The sequence below is a fragment of the Salmo salar genome, chromosome 06 (genome assembly GCF_965601325.2).
Source record: "Salmo salar chromosome 06, fSalSal1, whole genome shotgun sequence".
Classification (NCBI taxonomy): domain Eukaryota; kingdom Metazoa; phylum Chordata; class Actinopteri; order Salmoniformes; family Salmonidae; genus Salmo; species Salmo salar.
Window position 1 is genome coordinate 70,430,174 of NC_138296.1, and position 23,628 is coordinate 70,453,801.

General features: G+C 43.6%; 1 protein-coding gene across 3 annotated transcripts in view; it reads right to left on the bottom strand.

Annotated features, from left to right (window-relative positions):
- LOC106607884 (protein dispatched homolog 1) overlaps nucleotides 1–23,628 on the bottom strand; it is a 75,555-nt gene that overhangs the window by 9,194 nt on the left and 42,733 nt on the right. For 2 of the 3 annotated variants that reach the window (XM_014205349.3, XM_014205350.3), the window contains exon 4: nucleotides 18,488–19,103. In XM_014205349.3, the coding sequence (XP_014060824.3) occupies nucleotides 18,488–19,062 (575 nt within the window). In that variant the 5' untranslated portion in view covers nucleotides 19,063–19,103. Of the gene's footprint in view, nucleotides 1–18,487; nucleotides 19,104–22,314; nucleotides 22,558–23,628 lie in introns of those variants that run through there. The other variant, XM_014205348.3, reaches the window with a different exon arrangement.

Sequence of the window (23,628 nt, forward strand, 5' to 3'; positions counted from 1 at the left end):
CGTGGCAGATGTGTTGCTACCTACCCTCACCACCTAGGGGCGGCCCGTCAGGAAGTCCAGGATCCAGTTGCAGAGGGAGGTGTTTAGTCCCAGGATCCTTAGCTTAGAGATGAGCTTTGATGGTACTATGGTGATGAACGCTGAGCTGTAGTCAATGAATAGCATTCTCACATAAGTGTACCTTTTGTCCATGTGGGAAAGGCAGTGTGGAGTGCAATAGAGATTGCATCCTCTGTGGATCTGTTTTGGCGGTATGCAAATTGGAGTGGGTCTACGGTTTCTGGGATAATGGTGTTGATGTGAGCCATTACCAACCTTTCAAAGCACTTCATGGCTATTGACGTGAGTGCTACGGGTCTGTAGTCATTTAGGCAAGTTGCCTTTGTGATCTTGGGCACAGGGACTAGTTGGTCAGCACATGCCCGGAGCACACGTCCCGTTAATTCATCTGGCCCCGCAGCCTTGTGTATGTTGAGCTGTTTAAAGGTCTTACTCACGTCGGCTACGGAGAGCGTGATTACACAGTCGTCCAGAACAGCTGATGCTCTCATGCATGGCTCAGTGTTGCTTGCCTCGAAGCGAGCATAGAAGTGATTTAGCTCGTCTGGTAGGCTCGTGTCACTGGGCAGCTCGTGGCTGTGCTTCCCTTTGTAGTCTGTAATAGTTTGCAAGCCCTGCGACATAAGACGAGCGTCAGAGCCGGTGTAGTATGATTCAATCTTAGCCCTACATTGACCCTTTGCCTGTTTGATAGTTCGTCGCAGGGCATAGCAGGATTTCTTTTACGCTTCCGGGTTAGAGTCCTGCACCTTGAAAGCGGCAGCTCTACCCTTTTGCTCAGTGCGAATGTTGCCTGTAATCCATGGCTTCTGGTTGGGGTATGTACGTACAGTCACTGTGGGGACGACGTCCTCGATGCACTTATTGATAAAGCCAGTGACTGATGTGGAGTACTCCTCAATGCCATCGGAAGAATCCCGGAACATGTTCCATTCTGTGATAGTAAAACAGTCCTGTAGTTTAGCATCTGCATCATCTGTCCACTTTTTTATAGACCGAGTCACTGGTGCTTCCTGCTTTAATTTTTGCTTGTAAGCAGGAATCAGGAGGATAGAGTTGTGGTCGGATTTACCAAATGGAGGGCGAGGGAGAGCTTTGTACGCGTCTCTGTGTGTGGAGTACAGGTGATCTAGAATTTTTTTTCCCTCTGGTTGCACATTTAACATGTTGATAGAAATTTGGTAGAACTAATTTAAGTTTCCCTGCATTAAAGTCTCCGGCCACTAGGAGCGCCGCCTCTGGGTGAGTGGTTTCCTGTTTGCTTATTTCCTTATTCCCCCCCTCGTCTTACCGGAGTGTGCTGTTCTATCTTGCCGGTGCAGCATATATCCCGCTAGCTGAATATCCATGTCGTCATTCAGCCACGATTCCGTGAAACACAGGATATTACAGTTTTTGATGTCTCGTTGGTAGGATATTCGTGATCGTACCTCATCTAATTTATTGTCCAATGATTGCATGTTGGCGAGTAGTATTGACGGTAACGGCAGCTTTCCCAGTCGCCTTCTCCGGGTCCTGACCAGGCATCCGGCTCTTTGTCCTCTGTACTTGCGTCGCTTCCTCTTGCAAATAACGGGGATTTCGGTCCAGTCGGGTGTTTGGAGAATGTCTTGTGTGTCGTCTTTGTTGTAGAAAAAATCTTTGTCTCAGGTGAGTGATCGCTGTCCTGATATCCAGAAGCTCTTTTTTGCCGTAAGATATGGTTGCAGAAACATTATGTACAAAATAAGTTACAAATAACACGAAAAAACCCCACATAATAACACAATTGGTTGGGCGGCTGTAAAGCTGCTGCCATTTCTTCCGGCGCCATTTTATCATAATAAATAAAACCATAAATAACAACAACAAATAACAATAAATAAATAATAAATAACAATAAATAATACAAAAATAACAATAAATAAAACAATTATTCTTATTCTATAGTTAGAATACAGTGCCTTCGGAAAGTATTCAGACCCCTTGACATTTCCAAATTGTCTTACGTTATTCGAAAATGGATTAAATAAATTCAAAATCCTCAGCAATCTACACACAATACCAGATAATGACAAAGCGAAAACTGGATTTTAGAAATGTTACCAAATGTATTAAATTTAGAAAACAGAAATACCTTATTTATATAAGTATTCAGACCCTTTGCTATGAGACTCGAAACATAGCTTAGGTGCATCTTGTTTCCATTGATAATCCTTGAGATGTTTCTACAACTTGATTGGAGTCCAGCTGTGGTAAATTCAATTGATTGGACATGATTTGGAAAGGCACACAACTGTCTATAAAAACGTCCCAGAGTTGACCGTGCATGTCACAGCAAAAACCAAGCTATGAGGTCGAAGGAATTGTCCGTAGAGGATTGTGGATTGTGTCAAGGCACAGATCTGGGGAAGGGTATCAAAAAAATTATGCAGGATTGAAGGTCCCCAAGAACACAGTTCCCTCCATCATTCTTAAATGGAATAAGTTTGGAACCTAACGTTGGCTGCCCGGCTAAACTGAACAATCGGGGGAGAAGGGCCTTGGTCAGGGAGGTGACCAAGAGCCCGATGGACACTCTGACAGAGCTCCAGAGTTCCTCTGTGGAGATGGGAGTACCTTCCAGAAGGACAACCATCTCTGCAGCACTCCACCAATCAGGCCTTTATGGTAGAGTGGCCAGACGGAAGCCACTCCTCAGTAAAAAAGGCACATGACAGCCCGCTCGGAGTTTGCCAAAAGGCAAACAAGATTCTCTGGTCTGATGAAACTAAGATTGAACTCTTCGGCCTGAATGCCAAGCGTCATGTCTGGAGGAAACCTGGCACCATCCCTACGGTGAAGCATGGTGGTGGCAGCATCATGCTGTGGGGCTGTTTTTCAGAGGCAGGGACTGGGAGACTAGTCAGGATCAAGGGAAAGATGAACAGAGCAAGTACAGAGAGATCCTTGATGAAAACCTGCTCCAGAGCTCTCAGGACCTCAGACTGGGTGTGAAGATTCACCTTCCAACAGAACAGCGGCCCTAAGCACACAGCCAAGACAACGCAGGAGTGGCTTCGGGACAAGTATCAGAATTTCCTTGAGTGGCCCAGCCAGACCCTGGACTTGAATCCGATCGAACATCTCTGGAGAGACCTGAAAATAGCTGTGCAGCAACGCTCCCCATCTAACCTGACAGAGCTTGAGAGGTTCTGCAGAGAAGATCTAAGAAGACTCAAGGCTGAAGCCTGTAGTCGCTGCTAAAGGTGTTTCAACAAAGTACTAAGTAAAGGGTCTGAATACTTATGTAAATGTAATATTTCAGGGTTTGTTTTATTATAAATTTGCAAAAATGTCTAAAAACCCTTTGTCATTATGGGGTATTGTGTGTATATTGAGGAATAAAAACAATTTAATCAATTTTAGAATAAGGCTGGTCTAACGTTACAAAATGTGGAAAAAGTTAAGGGATGTGAATATTTTATGAAGGCACTGTATAATAGTGGGCACTTTGAATACAGTGTTAGAAATGACAACGAATGAAAATGCCAGGGAGGAGTTATTGTGACAGGGTAGGAACCAAAGTGTTGACAAGTGTTTCCTAGGGATCCTATAATCTTTGGCTACATTGACTGTTTTGTCTTAGCTACTTCATGTAGCTAACATATTGTTGTGTCACGTATTCCTCTTTGATTTAAAAGATACATTTGCTCAAACAACATGCTGATTTAGGTCTACACCATCACTGGTATTATCAGGCTGTATAGCTAATTCCGTTTGCTCTGACTCCGTACATTTATTAGCTAGCGATTAGCATTAGTGGCTACAATTAGTGGCTAACAAGATTTAGGCCCATCTTGCTAAGAAAATACAAACTAGCTGTTTGCAGATGTAAGAAACACAAACTAATAGCGTAATTATAGAACGCTAGTGAATTTATATTAAGACGCAAAGTGAAAACAGCATCGTTGTCATCAACATTGATGCAATCGCTGCATTGACCATGCAGACTTAATGCAAGTGTCTTGTGGTCGAGGAACAACACATCTGTTCCTTGAATGATGGGGCGGGGCTAGGACTGTGTGGAAAGCGGCATGGAGAGAGATGACTCAAGTAGCAAAGTAAACTATAGAAATTGACATTACACACGGCGTATCACATTTAACAAACCAAACATTCAAATACCGTTATAGAAAGTAAAGTAAAAACCCAAACTGGTCCGTGCATCAATACCGGTATATCGTAAAATACAGTATACCGCCCAGCCCGAGGTGGAGATGTCTTCATATGCCATAAAAAAACAAATGTATAAAACATCAGAAACATGACCAGGTGAATCCAGGTGAAAGCTATGATCCCTTATTGATGTCAATTGTTAAATCCACTTCAATCAGTGAGCTAAAGGGGAGGAGACAGGTTAAAGAAGGATGTTTAAGCTAGAGGTCGACCGATTAATCGGAATGGCCGATTATTTAGGGGCGATTTCAAGTTTTCATAACAATCGGTAATCGGTATTTTTGGCCACCGATTTGCCGATTTTAATTTAATTTTTTATTTTTATTAATATATATTTTTTATTTTTATTGACACCTTTATTTAACTAGGCAAGTCAGATTAAGAACACATTCTTATTTTCAATGACGGCCTAGGAACGAGGGTTAACTGCCTTGTTCAGGGGGGATTCGTTTTTGCAACCTTCGGTTACTAGTCCAACGCTCTAACCACCTGCCTTACATTGTACTCCACGAGGAGACTGCATGGCAGGCTGACTACCTGTTACGCGAGGGCAGCAAGAAGCCAAGGTAAGTTGCTAGCTAGCATTAAACGTATCTTAGAAAAAACTATCAATCTTAACATAATCACTAGTTAACTACACATGGTTGATGATATTACTAGTTTATCTAACGTGTCCTGCGTTGTATATAATCCATGCGGTGCCTGTTAATTTCTCATTGAATCACAGCCTACTTCGACAAATGGGTGTTGATTTAACAAGCGCATTTGCGAAAAAAGCACTGTCGTTGCACCAAAGTACCTAACCATAAACATCAATGTTCAATTCTATAAAATCAATAGAGAAGTATATATTTTTAAACCTGCATATTTAGTTAATATTGCCTACTAACATGAAATTGTGTCACAACTCTAGCATTCATTGCACGCATGAGTCAGCGTATATGCAACAGTTTGGGCCGCCTGGCTCGTTGCGAACTAATTTGCCAGAATGTTACGTAATTATGACATAACATTGAAGGTTGTGCAATGTAACAGGAATATTTAGACTTAGGAATGCCACCTGTTAGATAAAATACGGAACGGTTCCGTATTTCACTGAAAGAAAAAACTTTCGTTTTCGAGATGATAGTTTCCGGATTCGACCATATTAATGACCTAAGGCTCGTATTTCTGTGTGTTTATTATATAATTATAATTAAGTCTATGATTTGATAGAGCAGTCTGACTGAGCGGTGGTAGGCACCAGCAGGCTCGTAAGCATTCATTCAAACAGCACTTTCATGTGTTTTGCCAGCAGCCCTTCACTGTGCTTCAAGCATTGCGCTGTTTATGACTTCAACCCGGGTGGGTATAATTTGTGGAACGTTCCAACAGGAATCTATTCCAAAAACTTCGTAAATAACAAGGTTGCCAAAAAACAACGCATACAAAGTTGTATAGTGGCAGAATAAGATACCGGGTAGGGAGTGCTCTATTTCATTGCGTTTTTCACTCATCACGTTTATTCCGAAAAATGTCTGTCCTCACTCTGGTTGCCTATGGACAAACATTAAGAATAAGCTACCTGGTGAGTTGATGCCTATTCGGCAGCTAGTTAGCTAGGTTTGTATGCGTTGTTGGTTGGCAACCTTTTACTTTACGTTTTTTGGAACAGATTCCTGTTGGAACTTTCCACAAATTATGCCCCCCCCCCACCCCCCCACCCCCCCCTTCAAGCCTATCAACTCCCAAGATTAGGCTGGTGTAACCGATGTGAAATGGCTAGCTAGTTAGCGGGGTGCGCGCTAATAGCGTTTCAAACGTCACTCGCTCTGAGACTTGGAGTAGTTGTTCCCCTTCCTCTACATGTGTAACGCTGCTTCGAGGGTGGCTGTTGTCGATGTGTTCCTGGTTCGAGCCCAGGTAGGAGCGAGGAGAGGGACGGAAGCTATACTGTTACACTGGCAATACTAAAGTGCCTATAAGAACATCCCATAGTCAAAGGTATATGAAATACAAATCATATAGAGAGAAATAGTCCTATAATTCCTATAATACTACAACCTAAAACTTCTTACCTGGGAATATTGAAGACTCATGTTAAAAGGAACCACCAGCTTTCATATGTTCCCATGTTCTGAGCAAGGCACTTAAACGTTAGCTTTCTTACATGGCACATATTGCACTTTTACTTTTCTCCAACACTTTGTTTTGCATTATTTAAACCAAATTGAACATGTTTCATAATTTATTTGAGGCTAAATTGATTTTATTGATGTATTATATTAAGTTAAAATAAGTGTTCATTCAGTATTGTTGTAATTGTCATTATTACAAATAAAAAAATAATAAATAAATAAATCGGCCGATTAATCGGTATCCGAGTTCTTTGGGCCCCCAATAATCGGTATCGGCGTTGAAAAATCATAATCGGTCGACCTTTAGTTTAAGCCTTGAGACAACTAAGACATGGATTGTGTGTGTGTGCCATTCAGAGGGTGAATGGGCAAGACAAAAGATTTAAGTTCCTTTGAACGGGGTATGGTAGTAGGTGCCAGTCACACCAGTTTGAGTGTGGGCTTTTCACACTCAACAGTTTCCCAGCCAACTTGACACAACTGTGGGAAGCATTGGAGTCAACATGGGCAGCCTCCCTGTGGAACACTTTCGACACCTTGTAGAATCCATGCCCTGACGGATTGAGGCTGTTGGAAGGCAAAAGGGGTGACTCGCAATATTAGGGAGGTGTTCCTAATGTTATGTACACTCAGTGTATACTCTGAATGGTCAAACTGACAGCGAATGGCAGTGACAGACTCACATGATCACATACACACAGGCTGGTGGCTATGAAATCTCTAGAACTGTGGACATACTGTCCTAACATTATGTCCTAGGGACGACAGACATTATTACTTTACACTGCAACCTTGACATGTTCATCCTCATTCTAATCTTCTATTCACTGCAACCTGCATGAGTATTGCACTACCACGGTCACAATTTGGCACAGAACTCACAGCCCACATCATGGACAAGGTAAGATTACACAAGAAACGTAAACAAGGAAATCAGTTTCCAAAACAGGGAAGTGAGCTCAGACGATTCTCTGCATTAGCCAATCACAGTGCACGCACACAGGTGCCAGGAGGTGGCTATTTTTCCTCCTTCTCCCCTTTAAAAGGGAATCCATGGAATGCTATAATTAGTGGTTGCCATGGCACTGTGAAGCACAGATGAACAAAAGCTATTGGCAGGAATTTTTCACCACAGGGTAACTTCTGGGGAGGCAGTAAATCCACTTTAAAGTTAGCTGGACATGTTAATATGACAACCAGATGTTGTACGGCACAGACTTTGAACAATCATCATATTGTAGACACAAGTTGAGTCCCATTAACACTACCAACTTGGAGTGAAACTCTTTGCTATTTTTTTTTGCATTCAAGTAGACAGTGATTCAACCTTTTAAAATGCGAGAGCCTGATACTAACAATACCAAATGAAAAACACATTCCCCCTACCTTAAGTTAGCATTGTTTGCCAAGGAAAAATCTGTAACTTCATTTATTCTATGCTGTCTGTTAGTTTCCATGTACGGGCCTCGAACGGCGGAATTCGGGATGGAGATATGGTCCAGAACGAAGGAGAGTTATTGTAAATTGTTGAACTGGATTCATAAAGCATCTTTACTCGTGGAGCCATCAAAAAAAGCACGGCTGCCTATTTATTTGCGCGATCTGTTTTGGATCTATTTGCAACTTTCCGAACCCTGACCACATTTCAGACGAATAAGAAGATGTCTAAAACAGAGGTAGCCCTATACTTTGGATTTACGACAGACATCAGAATCCTCAGATACTATTTCAAGCATGTTTTTTGCATGAAGCAAACTTTTACATCTTTAAAAACAAAAAAAAAAAAGTATAGGCCTAGAATATGAATTGAAGTTGACATTAAAAATATCAGCTTTGTGTCTCAATTCTTTTTTCCAATCTGTCAATGGGAGTAGTAATGTGAAGAAACGCAGACTAATGTCCTTGAAAAAACATCCGCTAAAGGAGAAGAGAGGAGGTGCTGGGGTGGGGAGGAGAAATCCGTTGACTGATGATCACAGGCTCTAAATCCAGCAGGATGACAACCCACAGAGTCAGGTTTCCTCCCCTCCTCTGATCCCAGTCCCCTTCAAACAAACTCCCACAATTCTTCCACAAACTTACAACAGCTACCCTTCCTAAATGTTATTCTATTTACCCGAAAGGGGAATGTTTATGGATCACAGGGTTAATTAATAAAGTTACTTGGGAGCAGCAGCCAGGTCAGGCCGCGGTGGCCATGTTGACGTGTGGTGGAGTGAAGGGAGGAGAGAGAGGGGTCAGGGGTTACAGAGCTGAGGGGGGGAAACTGCTAACAGACACAGCGTATATTCTGTAATAAGGGGCTGCATGAAGTACTCAAGTCAGCCCAATTACTGTCAACTCTCAATTATTTGCTCCTGTGATTAAAACTAACTGGAACACTGCACACAATTAAAGTCTTGTTCAAGTTATGGAATTGTAAGAGTGGCTTGAGGGTGAAATACAAATATCAGCACAATATCATAGGCATAACATACAGTAGTGAAATGTTGAGTTTTAAAAAAGTACTGATCATCAGGGAGTAGCCACCAAAGTCAGGGCTCATCAACTTCCATTGTACACCTTAAATAGATTTATGAGGTACAGTATTAATTCTTACAAGCTCGTAAAACTGTATTTACAAGCTATCTACACAGCACAGGTCTCTGATAGTTATTTTGGGGAGAGAACAAGGCCTCTGGATGCAAGCGTGTATGAGAAAATGTGAGTCTGAATAAGAGGTTATTGCTGTATAATAAGTCTTTGCGCAGTTTGTTTGTTTGTGTGTTTGTAGAAGGGAAACGGACAGCTACATCAGCCAGTGCAGCGGGTCTGGAGGTCACAGCTGCCATCTCCACATTCTTGGGATTGAAATATGGGCGTGTACAAATTCCAGACATACAGGCCAGATTTCAACACTGTAGCCAATAGTTACAAGCTGTCCAAGAGATGTCTTTATTATCCTGTGGCCTCGCTCCCTCTATAGCAACCAGCTTAACCCCCTGAGTCCAGGGGCTTCAGAACCAACCCCAAAGAATGTATGGGTATTGCACATGCCTTCACCAACCCTGCACCAACCCGGCACTGCACCAACCAACAGACATTGTCAACTAGGCCGAGCAGGGCGAATTACCAATACCGATAAGTCATTATGTCAATAAGTATGTCCATGTCATGAATTATTAATGTAGTTGCTTATGGTGTTCATAAGTTATTTGCTCAATAGACTAGATCCATGATGAGCAGTTTAACCGGTTTTAGCAATAATTTCTACAATATACCACCAATACCAATACCTTTAATTTCATAGTCATTATGATGGACTTCATGTCAGTCTTGACACAGATCCAACAGGAGGCAGTACTAGATGAGTGTGTTGCATGTTGGCCTATTCCTGTAGCAGAACAACAGGTCAAAGTCTCTATTGCTGAACACATTCGGTACAATAGGCTGCACAAGACCTCCAGCAGTGGAACCAATAGCTTTCAGCTGCCAGCCCAACCAGCCCCAACACATCACATCCAACATCCGCATTCAGACCTTGAGGACCGGGCTTCTGCAAGACGGGAGGCTGTGTTACCATTTGCTTCTTGCATGACCGGGATTTCTCTACTGCACAAAGTCAAGGAGCGGAACCAATGGCAAGCAGCTGTGCTGACCCATCAACTCCTCTCCCAGTGCCTTTATGAAGACGTCCAACAACTTATTAAGTCCTGGAAGCTGCTTGGTACGAGATCTGGGAGTTTCGCATGATTGACATGAGCTGCCCACCCCTAGTTGACACACTGTTGCTGCATTAGCCAACTCTGTTGCAGTTGTCATGCTGGCTAGAGCAGTTAAACAGAATGGTAACCAGGCTAGAGTTCCCTGCCTGTAGTGGCGGCCATTTTGAGAGAAACCTCCCCCTCATTTTTTTATTACATTTTTTATTTAACTAGGCAAATTCTTATTTACTCATCATTTGGCCCAATTTCAAGATACGCCCTCCATTAAGACTTGATACGTGATCAGGTGCATACATGTCTAGACAGAAAGGTAAACTCATGTAAAAAGCCCAGCCCAAGCACCACATATTCCTCTTTGTTTACCTACAATATCCAGTTTCAAGCACAGCAGTGCCTCTAGCTCCTGCCTGGGTCTCTTTGATCCAGCACGCCCGTTTGTTGTCCTGGGACTGATCTCACAGAGATATCAGGGTATCTTTTGTGTAAAGAGATACATGTTCATCCCTCCCACCTCCTCTTTATACTATTCTATCCATGTTCTCTGCTCTCTCCGGGCCATCTAAGGCCACAGTGTCTGAAGGCTCTCCAGCTCTAACCGCAGCTCTTGACAAAGAGGGTTTGGCGAGACGGCGCTGTGACATCTTGGAAGTGTCTGGTGACACAGCCGTCTGGTGAGTTGCAGACCAGGGCCAGCGGCTGTTGGGGCTGAGCGTCAGTTAGAGGCCAGTAATGAAGTCTGACCTGTCCTCCCTGAGCTGAGAGAGTGAGTGTGAGGATGGGGGGGGTGGCCGAGCTGGAAAATTCCAACCATTAGCTATGTTCACCAAGTGCGCAGAGGCTGAAGAAACTAAGAGAAAAAAACGAAGTGATTCATAAGAACCTTCACATCTACAGTATATCAGAATGACGTTAGTACATCAAGCTGCATGCATTGTTATGTTAAATGTTTGAATATTAATTGAATCCAGGAAGAATAGTACAGTGTATTCTCAAGACTGGTTTTGAACCATTATAAACTAAATATACAATGCAATTCTGCACATACATGATTGAGGGATTGTGCCTCAACTTAAATACCATTAGGACAGGCTGTTAAAAGGGCATTATACGGGATCACACTACATGCTAGTAACTATTTATAAAGCATTACAAAAGTTATCAAATCTTCCATTAGGCCTAATCCCCAGGGAGCCGAGTCAGCCGTGGGAGGACCAGTAATGAAGCCTCACTAACTGCTCTCTCTACCAGAAGAAGACCAGTAATGAAGCCTCACTAACTGCTCTCTCTACCAGAAGACCAGTAATGAAGCCTCACTAACTGCTCTCTCTACCAGAAGAAGACCAGTAATGAAGCCTCACTAACTGCTCTCTCTACCAGAAGACCAGTAATGAAGCCTCACTAACTGCTCTCTCTACCAGAAGACCAGTAATAAAGCCTCACTAACTGCTCTCTCTACCAGAAGACCAGTAATGAAGCCTCACTAACTGCTCTCTCTACCAGAAGACCAGTAATGAAGCCTCACTAACTGCTCTCTCTACCAGAAGACCAGAAATGAAGCCTCACTAACTGCTCTCTCTACCAGAAGAAGACCAGTAATAAAGCCTCACTAACTGCTCTCTCTACCAGAAGAAGAAAGAAAAAAGAGCAACCAAATTTGAAGTTATGACAGAGTGCTGTTCAGATCCAGCTTTGATCCTGGTTTATAGGATAGTATGGCTTGGGTGGGTACCTTTATGGGCTTTGCTTTGCCCCATGCTCAGGGGCCATACAGTATAGAGCATGGACTGGAGCAGTCTGGAGCAGGGGCACTGGGAGCTCACCCCTCCTGTTATTTTCCATGCATGTACGGGAGTCAGCTGCCCCTCCCCCCCGAATCACTCTCACCCCCCCGAAGCCCTCTCACTCCCTAACCCGTGGATGAGAGCATTAAGTTGGGTTTCTTCAGGTGAAAACGTCTAAAATCAACAAAAGCGGCTTACAAGCTTCTAAGAGACCCAGATTGTCAACTTCACCAGCAAATTAACTGCTGAAGTAAGAGGCCAGTAGGGTCCCATTTCTCAAGTTTTACAACAGGCAGAAGTGTCTCAGTGTTAAAGCAGGTGATAAATTGTCCCGGGGGGGGGAGAAGCTTTTTGGCCCAATTCGGTTGATCCTGGGTAAAGGTATGCATGGGGTAAAAACACTATGTACAACATAGCAACTCTGAGGGCAGAAACAGGGTAGTGTTGACCTGTCTGTCAGTGGAGCTCCTCCCTGTACTCATGTAGCAGGCTAAATCCTTGCCACACACACACACACACACACACACACACACACACACACACACACACACACACACACACACACACACACACACACACACACACACACACACACACACACACACACACACACACACACACACACACACACACACACACACACACACACACGTTGATCAGGAGGGTGTGCTGTGGTGTACTAGACTACTGCCTGTGCTTAACTCACTCCACATAGATGCAGACCTGTTCTAAGAAGCCAATGGAAGGCTCTGGAAGCAAACTGGGTGGTTCCCTCCCTCCTTCCCTCATATTTTGTGTCTTCCTGGGGCAGGCAGTGCTCATCTCTCCTTTCCCCTGATCTCCCCAGAGACACCAGGGTGCTTCTTCATCAGTCAAGGCTGAGGCTGGGCGTGATGGATGTCTCTGTACAGTGGTTAATGGGCCAAATGGATAAAACGGTAGCGTGAAGAGCCCTGCCGCTACTTCACAGGGGTTCACATCGAGGTCCAGGACTCCAGGCCCCCTCAGACCGCAGCAGGCATAGCAAACAGTTGTTATTCTTGATAATGTGCAAAGCCTTGTCAAACTGACACCCTGAAATCCATAGCACAAAGATCAATTTCAGGCCGCCTGGCCGGTTGGGGCTTGCAGCTGTCAGACAGCTTGGCATATTAGTTAATGTCTCCAAAAATGATCTCTCACTGGGTAAAAGATATCTGAGGCGTGATTTAAAAAAAAGATGGTCTATGCATTCATATCAAGGCTTTTCTGCCTTGATTTTCCATATATTTCCATATATGGCCCCTAGTCATAATTGCGTATTCAACTGATAGGATTTTTTTTAATTCATCCAATATGATGAAACATTCCAGCTGGATGAGGTGTCATGTTTTTATAGGTTTTCCTGCACACCATGGAAACAAAAAAAATGGTACTTGGTACAAAATCAAACACGTGTGAGATAATAAAAATATGCCTGCTATCTGAGAAAGCATGAAACCAATCCAAACTTGTGGCCGCTACAATAACATGAATGTACTGTAGCAGGAAGCAACGCATGGGCAAAACCCTTCCCCGGGTGAGTGGAGTGTGAAGGGAGAGGTTACAAACATGACATGACCCTGAATAGTTCAGTGTCAGCGGGCTCTTTGGGGGTTGTTCAGCCTTGGAAGGTCAGGCCAGTCTCGGCAGCACAGGTAGATGCAGCTCTCTCGTTCTCTCTCTCTCTCTGGGAGAGCAGCAAGAGCTGAAAGGTGCCTTGAGAGTGTTCTATCAAGACAATTAAAGGCGTGGAAGAAACCAACACCTGAAAACCTATTGAGATGAGGCTAACTGCAGTCAAACGCCTGACTGACTGACTGACTTCAAGTTCACAGACTCAGACTCATCCTCTGCTCTGACTGTTTCCCCCTGATCCTCAAATCATAAAAAATAAAAAAAAAGTCACCATGAAGGATAATCTTACCATTCAGGCACTGCCAATCTTAATGCATTTCCCAGACCCAGACAGAGAGATCCTTCATCTTCTCAACAGATCTGCTGAGCTGGCCTTTTCCTTAATAGTGGATTTTGGACATGACATTCAAGGATAAGTCCATTTACTTCTCAGAGTAAAACACATACACACAGAAAGAGAGACTATAATTTTACAATGGGTGGATTAATACTTTCCATGTATCTCAACAGGAGTTATATACTGTAGTTCCTAAATGTGTAGTTCTTGGACAAACACACAAAGGCCTGAAATGCCTGAGGAAGAAACTCCAGTGCAACCTTATATCGGGAGGGGGAAGAGGAGGGGGCCTCTATAAAGCAGGGCGTAACGGCCAAGTGCTGTAATCATACACGTAATCCCCTGCCTAATCTCACGGATCACAGCCTTTGAGATCAAATTGATATTTGACACGATCTTGTCTGACTGCGTACCCTCAAATTACCAAGGCATTAAAAAGCCTCTCCCTCCATGCGAGGAGGGATTCTTTGGCGCACTGTGCTCCAACACGACGGTAAAAGGAGAGGCCCAAAGCCCTGAACGTCTGGGGCCAGTCAGGGACTCGGAGACTGTGTACCAGACAGCCAGGCTTATCCTTCCCTCTTATCTTTCCATCTCCAATCTCTCTGGAGACACAATACTACTGTACAGGGGATTGGAACTGAGAGCAACTCAACATCGGCCTGTAATTCAAACCTGTCATCACAGAACAAGAGGGACCTATTTACTAAATACAGTGGCTGAGGAACATCAGCTCTTTATTCAGACACGGAATATTTTTTTATTTTTTTTACGAAAGCCACAGATGCCAGCGAATGCATCCAAATGGCTGCAATGATATCCTTTGCCACACCTTGCCCACCCAACTGCCTAATGTGCGTGGATGGAGTTTGCTGTGCGCACACCGGCACCTGATACGAGTATATACCTAATCTCTCACAGCCACAGAAGACATTTCTCTAATGAAGATACAGGGATCTAACTCAATTCGGTAGGAAATTTCCAGGCGAAAAGATAGTCTTACACAAATGAACCTCTCCGTAACTATAAAGAGGAGCTGACATGAGTAAATAATTACAACTGCAATATTTATCTTCTATTTTGTATGCTGTGGAGTTGGAGATAAATAACAAAATACACAAAGTAAATAAATGATTAAGGAAAGCATTACATGGCTCCAGTGTAAAATATAGTTCAGTCTGTGGTTTGCAGGAAGGCGGAGAAAACGACTTGCTAAATGCGTCACCTTGTGGACTGGCCACTACGTAAAATTAAAGCTCTTTGCTATGAGACTCGAAATGTTGCTATGAGACTCGAAATTGAGCTCAGGTGCATCCTGTATCCATTGATCATCCTTGAGATGTTTTTACAACTTGATTAGAGTCAACCTGTGGTAAATTGTATTGATTGGACATGATTTGGAAAGGCACACACCTGTCTATATAAGGTCCCACAGTTGACAGTGCATGTCAGAGCAAAAACCAAGCCATGGGGTCAAAGGCATTGTCCGTAGAGCTCCGAGACAGGATTGTGTCGAGGCACAGATCTGGGGAAGGGTACCAAAACATTTCTGCAGCATTGAAGGTTGACAGGAACACAGTGGCCTTCATTATTCTTAAATGGAAGAAGTTTGGAACCCCCAAGACTCTTCCTAGAGCTAGCCGCACGGCCAAACTGAGCAATCGGGGGAGAAGAGCCTGGTCAGGGAGGTGACCAAATACCCGATAGTCACTCTGACAGAGCTCCGGAGTTCCTCTGTGGAGATGGGAGAATCTTCCAGAAGGACAACCATCTCTGCAGCACTCCACCAATCAGGCACATGACAGTCCACTTGGAGTTTGCCAAAAGGCACCTAAAGGACTCTCAGACCATGAGACACAAGATTCTCTGGTCTGATGAAACCAAGAATAAACTCTTTGCCCTGAATGCCAAGCGTCACGTCTGGAGGAAACCTGGCACCATCGCTACGGTGAAGTATGGTGGTGGCAGCATCATGCTGTGGGGATGTTTTTCAGCGGCAGGGACTGGGAGACTAGTCAAGCTCCAAAGTGCTCAGGACAGACTGGGGCGAAGGTTTACCTTCCAACAGGACAATGACCTTAAGCACACAGCCAAGACAACGTAGGAGTGGCTTCGGGTCAAATCTTTGAATTTCCTTGAGTGGACCAGCCAGAGCCTGGACTTGAACCCGATCGAAAATCTCTGGAGAGACCTGAAAATAGCTGTGCAGCAACGCTCCCCATCCAACCTGACAAAGCTTGAGAGGATCTGCAGAGAAGAATGGGAGAAACTCCCCAAATATAGGTCTAGCAAGCTTGTAGCTTTATACCCAAGAAGACTCGAGGCTGTAATCACTGCCAGAGGTGCTTCAACAAAGAACTAATGAAAGGGTCTGAAACGTATGTAAATGTGATATTTCAGTTTTGTATTTTTATATATTTGCGAAAAATTCTAAAAACCTGTTTTTGCTTTGTCATTATGGTGTATTGTGTTTAGATTGATGAGAGGGGGGGAAACAATTTAATCCATTTTACATTTAGGCTGTAACGTAACAAAATCTGATAAAAGTCAAGGGGTCTGAATACTTTTCGAATGCACTGTGTATGTTCGGCAAACACCAGTCTCAACGTCAACAGTGAAGTGGCGACTCCGGGATGCTGGCCTTCTAGGCAGAGTTGCAAAGAAAAAGCCATATCTCAGACTGGCCAATAAAAAGAAAAGATTAAGATGGGCAAAATAACACAGACACTGGAGAGAGGAACTCAGCATCCCGGAGTCGCCTCTCACTGTTGACGTTGAGACTGGTGTTTTGCGGGTAGTATTTAATGAAGCTGCCAGTTGAGGACTTGTGAGGCGTCTGTTTCTCAGACTAGACACTCTAATGTACTTGTCCTCTTACTCAGTTGTGCACCGGGCGGGGCCTAACACTCCTCTTTCTATTCTGGTTAGAGCAAGGTTGCGCTGTTCTGTGAAGTGAGTAGTACACCGCGTTGTACGAGATCTTCGATTTATTTGGTAATTTCTCGCATGGAATAGCCTTCATTTCTCAGAACAAGAATAGACTGACAAGTTTCAGAAGAAAGTTATTTGTTTCTGGCCATTTTGAGCCTGTAATCGAACCCATAAATGCTGATACTCCAGATACTCAACTAGTCTAAAGGCCAGTTTTATTGCTTCTTTAATCAGAACAATGGTTTTCAGCTGTGCTAACATAATTGCAAAAGGGTTTTCTAATGATCAACTAGCCTTTTAAAATGATAAACTTGGATTAACTAACACAACGTGCCATTGGAACACAGGAGTGATGGTTGCTGATAATGGGCCTCTGTACACCTATGTAGATATTCCATTTAAAAAAATCTGCTGTTTCTAGCTACATTAGTCATTTACAACATTAACAATGTCTACACTGTATTTCTGATCAATTTGATGTTATTTTAATGGACATAAAATGTGCTTTTCTTTCAAAAACAAGGACATTTCTAAGTGACCCCAAACTTTTGAACAGTAAGTATATATGTGTACATATATATATATTTTACTTTATTTGTTATAATTTAAGGCCGGACACCACACCCTAATGGCAATTTTTTGTTTGTTCTAGATTGCAGGAAATGGCAGTTACAGGGGTTAAAATACGCAAAATGATTTGAGTTATGACAACAGGGAGATGCTGCATGGAGGAAACCTCTGTCCCCGGCCAGACATACTTGTAGAGATTATCTCGTCTGGCTGAGCTGTGTGTTTGTACTGTCTGCATTGTGTTTGCCTTGGAAAAAGGACACCCAGACCATGAAAGGACACCCAGACCATCAGCACCTGTCCTAGAAGAGCCTCAATGCTGATGAGCGAGCGGAGGCTTGGGAGAGGCCAGGGGGACAGTCCCTGTGGATTGACGGGACAGGCTGGGGCCTGAGGAGGGACAGCGGCCCTGCAGCCCCTGGGGCTCTCAAAGCTCTCTTTCATTGGGGTTGGGGGGTGCAGAGGGGGTGGCTCTGGGGCTGGTATTGTGCTCCCTGGGTGCCTGGATGGCTGACCCCTCCTCCTCCCTGCATCTGCTGGGTTGGCACCCCTGGGACCACAGGTTATCTCCCTAGGAAATCACCTTGACCTCCACACAACAGAACAATCAGGCATGGGTCAACAGGCAGGCAGAGGGATTATAGAGCTGAATTTAGATATGTGTTAGGAGAAAAGGGCAGTTCTAACTATGTATTGATTTCTCAATACAGGGTCCAATTCTGTAGCATGCAAGCAGTTACATGACTGACATGGTGTAATGCAAAATTACTATTTAACCATGTCAAATGTTGAAAATGTTTCAGATATCACACTATCAAAACTGAAAACCCACCCTACATAAACAGTTGACTCAAAACACATTCCTCTGGGGAAGAATTCAAGGCTACAGTTACATGCATGTACATATTCTTAAACAGCCATGTACATAATGGTACTACATAGCACCCCTAACATTATCCCTAAATACTGTGATATGTTAGTAAGCATTCAGTCAGCACCCATTCAGCAAGGAAACGCAATGAAAGGGCTTCTGTTGGAGAGGCAGGGTAATAGAGATATGCCTAAGGCCACCCCGTGGCAGAGAGAAGCACGAACCGGCGTACACACAGAAACACACAGTCATCACACACGTACCTGAGGCCAGCCACATTGGGCTGGTTCTGGAGGTGCTCCTGCCAGCGGTGGTGTAAACAAAGGGATGGAGGAGAGGCCTGCAGGCAGCAGGAGCCCGGTTGAAGGGGCAGGGCAGGGGCATGGGTCTGGAAGATGTGGCACTCCTGCTGGTTGCCGTGGCAGCACAGGGGGGGATGGAATGGGCAGCGGTGGCAGCACGGGGGAGGTGGAGACAGCGGAGGAGAAGAGGGGAAGGAAGTTGTGGAGGGCAGGAGCTTGGACAACCTTTGAGAGTCTGTGAGGTGTGAGGAGGTGGAGGAAGAGGAAGGGGCCCTTAGGGAACCGTTCTGCTTGATGATGCCTCCATTCTGACTCACTCTGGATCTCTGCTGGGGCTCCTTGTGCGGTGGTGTTGGCCTTGGTTGGTGCCTCTGCCTCTGCTGTGTTCTGGGTGTGGAAACAACGGTGACGTCCCCTCTTTCCGTGCTGCTGAGGCTCGCACTGGCCTCTGGGCCGCTGGCCGTCGTGGTGACGCTGGGTGACAGGCTGCCATTGCTGAGGAGCAGGAGGTCACCATTGGCGTCACTCAGGGCCATCGCCCTCCTCCTGCCGGCCTGGTGCAGTGTTTGCCACTCCTCTGCAGAACATAAACGGAAAAGGGGAGGTAAAGCAGACAGGCCAATAGTTAGCTCTTAACTGTAGCTAGTCATGTTGACATTCAGATGAACATTGACTCTATTCACACAGAGCTGGTGAGCTGAGCTGAGTGGGGCAACGAGAGGAAAGGAGGCCTGGAGCCAGGGAGCAGCGTGGGCGAAGGGGAGAGAATGAGACAGTAAACAGTACAAGGGTTCACACTCAAAACTCAGATCAAAACAGAATGCAATGACCAGTCAGGAAAACAGATAATTAACTTGTTCTTTCTAGGCCAGGAGGAGACTGGGAACAGATACAAGCAACACAAAGTTAATTAGTGATCAATCCTCATTGATTTTCTGAATTAAAGCTAAATGGGAAATATTAGTCACTTTACCATATTTCTCTACCTTCCTCACTGCCATTTTTGTCTGAATAGTGTGATTTATAAGGTATGGATACGACACGATAGGGTATGAATTGGCAGACTCTGTTCAGGGAGCATGAGATAGGCTATTTCTACATTATGAAAAGTATGAAACATTTCCAACAGAATAAGATTAAAACAGAGGTCTTCAAGTGTTCAAGTTGCTAGCATTTCAGCCCCTATGACTCTTACTACAGAATACTTTCAGGCTATGTGTAATATAAAATGACTTCAGTTGGGACATTTTGGAGTAAGATTTTTTTTTTTAAGTAGTGAATTGCCTTTCACAGGTAATGCACGGTTATGGTTGGTTGTTAAGTTGGAAGGTTACCAAACACCAACCCCCGCTGAAACAGATTTGACGTGAACCCAGATAAATACATCTCTCTCAGTCAATGTGACGGGGAGTCCTGAGAGAACCTCATCTCCCTACAATAACTAAAGGCTGAGGTGGGGAGAAAAAAACGACTTCTCACTAGTTCCCACGCAGTACGGTCTACTTCATCCACATCACGCCTAGGACCGAGAGATAGACATGGAACTGCACTAGATGGAAATGTACTGCAGTGCAGAAAATCCCCCTGTACATCACAACACATTATTACTACCATATCATAACGCATAAATATTGCCTTAAAAAACAAATCTACTGAATGTGGCTTCTATTCTTCTTTATTTTCCTATTTGATAAACTATGCAACTTTTTTAAAGGCTACTTTCTTTACCGTACCTTGTAGAAATTTTGCATTTTAAAATATTCACATCTGTCAAGACAAACTTTACACATGACACAGCTTCTTGCAAATTACGTTCCCTCAAACTCACTACGGACCCATTTCTCCAAGTTCGGCTTGGCTCCATGTGATCGCATACGAACACAGTACACACACACACACAATCGTAGGCTACATCAAATATATTGATGCCAAACTAAACTGGATGTGATTGTGTTCAACCGACACCCATTAGGATATATAATATAGCCTTCTAGGAAAATCTTTTCTCCATGCAGGGAAACAGCCGTGATGCAGTGAATGTGAATGAATGTGTTCTGCGATGCCTCAACATGAATAAGGTAGGGGGTAACATGAGACTGACAGCCCAGTCGAGTCAGAGCTGTGGGAATGGGGGGGGGGGAAGGAGAACTTCAATCTCGCTCTGTCGGAAGGGCTCCGAATAGCAGGCAGTGCAGGGGAAATGAAGGTTACGTTTTTAGTTTCCCAAAAATCACAAGTTACCAACAATGATAGAAAAGCTGAAAAGCTGGCAATGAAATGATTAAGTATGAAAAAGAGACTTAAGAGAGTAGCCTGGATCTTTGTGATATGAACTGTGATATGAAAAACATGACTATGCTTGGCTAAAAAAATCAGTTGCGTCCCTCTCTCTACCTGTACACATCTTCCTTTAACATTGCTCCACGGCCACAGGAATTTAGATGGCTGTGTGGGCTCCAATACTGAGCGCTGAAATCCAGGTGAGACATCTAGGCCAGTCTGTAGTCTGACACAAACAGGGGTCTGTACCCCTCAGGAAACAACGGACATATTACAGTGTGGAACGACTGTCCTAAAAAGGAACACTGACGACATGTCCTTAACAATTATTTAATTAATAAACTGTTTATATATACATTTTTTTGTGTGTATCTGCAAACACTGGGATGTTACAGATTTTGGTTTTAAGAACTGACGGTCACACTATGCTTACGACCGACACAATGAGGTTTGTGGAAACTGCAAAGGTTTAGAATAACGGATGCATTTTTCTGCATTCATGTTGAGTTTGTGATTCATTTGGGGTGAACCTGTGCAACTACGAGGTATGCAGCAGGAGGCAAAGTACCTCATCCCTTTATTTAAAGCTAATAGGACAATCATTAATAAAAGGACTCAGTCAAGACAGTTAATAACTTCCGCCTAATAACAGAATGTATCCTGGAAACTACAAGTACATGCCTGAGAGGACTGAGGACTTTGACATTCATATTCTAACAGTGTCTGAGCAGCTTATGACAAGCCTGAAACTTTGGCCCATTTCCACAGCTGGGTTTTACATACCTATATGGCGTTCTCGCTCAAGGCTACTGCATTGTATCAAGTTAAATAGGTAAATAAGCTGGTTTGGTGTCATACCGTCATCATGCCTTGACCAATCAATGTGAAGCTGAAATGAAGACAAGCAGCATATTTATTTTTTCTATTTTATACATTAGCCATAATGTATTAAAATACATTGCTCCAGAGAGAGCATTAGGATTAAATAAGAAAATAAACTACAATGTTGCATCACTATGAGATATGAAACCATATTAAATGATTTTTTGTAAAATTTCGTTTTGTTTCAACTTTAAAAGTAGGCTGCGTGACCACTAACGTTTTAACTAAGCTGCGGTCACACTGAATAAGCTTTTCTGTTATGTCGATGTATGGCCATATTAGCCTACCAAATATAATGTTGATCAACTAAAGTTATGTAGGTTACATGATGAGGCTAAACGCGTCTAAAAAAACATTCCGATAGGAATCTACACCAGCGTTCAGCAAAAGACCGGTGCATCCCATTCAGCGAAACATCACTTTTCATTATTTCGTTCCAATACCTTGTAACAGCGGAGAAGGAATCCGCTATCTATATCGTATCCTAAACTCCCACTTTAGTAGCCAAAACAGTTGGAACAAGACACAAATATACATGTATAACCATTAAGATTATGGATTTTAAAACAGTATTTTTTCAGAGGATCGATACACAGCAGACATTTAACGAATTTTTGATACGGTACCTTATCGAAGTGTTCAAGCTCTGGATGCCTGCGTTTCGTTCGTGCTCGTCTAAATTGAATGTATTAACCGAAAACGGATTACGTTTACAGTATCCACCACTAGTTTAACAAAACACTCAGAAAGAGAGCAACACGTCGCGGCGAAAGAAGGTCGTTTCTCACTGAGAAGCGGACTGCCGGAATGACACATACATGCACCCTGTCTCCGTAAACGCAGGCGGTGGTCTGGGTGTGGGACTGCGCACTAGCCCACTGATAGGATGTTCGTGATGATGCTTGTCGACTTTTAACCCAATCAAGGCCTCTGCAGCACACAGCAGCTGGAAGAACGGAGGTCCAGCATCATCATCATCATCATCAGTAGTAGTATTACCATCACTAGCTAGTTATGCCGCGTTCAAAACAACTGGGGGACTGGAGTTGGAACTCCGAGTTTGATTACCGTTATAATCGATTTTTCTCAATCTCAGCACCTTTTTTCCAGTTCCCAGTTATTTCAAATGCACTGAAGTAGGAAGTTGGAGATTTCCCAGTTCTCAGTTCCGAGTTCTCAGTTGTTCTGAACGCGGCATGTGTCTCGCGTTGCCATACCTTTAAAATCACGTCGTTTTTCGACGAGGCTACTAGCTAGTAAACAGCAAAACAAACTAGACTAGAAACAATGTGTTATGAGTCTGATTTATTTCATAATCACGACAGGAAAATGAAAATCTTCTGAGCAGCTTATTTAGGATGTTATTCAGACAATCACTGACTATTATTGAGAGGTTTCTAAGGCCAGGATTCAATCCGATCGCGCTTTGTCGCCTATCTGCATTCAAGATAAACGCTGCATACTGTATGTCGGCTCAATTGGAAATTATACTTTTAAATGTAATGCGCATTATAACGCGGATTTCCAGCCAGAGGGATGTGTAAGAGAGAATAATGACCTAACACCAAGTTTACAAATGAAACTGACCAATAAAATTAAGTCGTGAAATAATCACGGTTTTGGTATCAATACAACTTTTTGTTTTACCTCAAAACACTTCATTATGACTCCACCCACGTCATGGCCTACACCAAATTAAAGATTACAGTCCAGCTGTGTTCTGTCTTTTGGCTGGGTCCTATAATGTAATAACTCCCTAAAATATACTCCCCTTCTGCTCAGACCTCCCTTTAGGTCAGACCTCTCTGCCCTGCCCATTCCCTTGAAATAACTGTGGTTTGATTCAAAACACACTGTGGACTTTCTGATAAAACCATACCCAACCAACAGTTGGGCCGCCGCCACACAATAAAATGTTTACCATATCCTTTGGACTATTT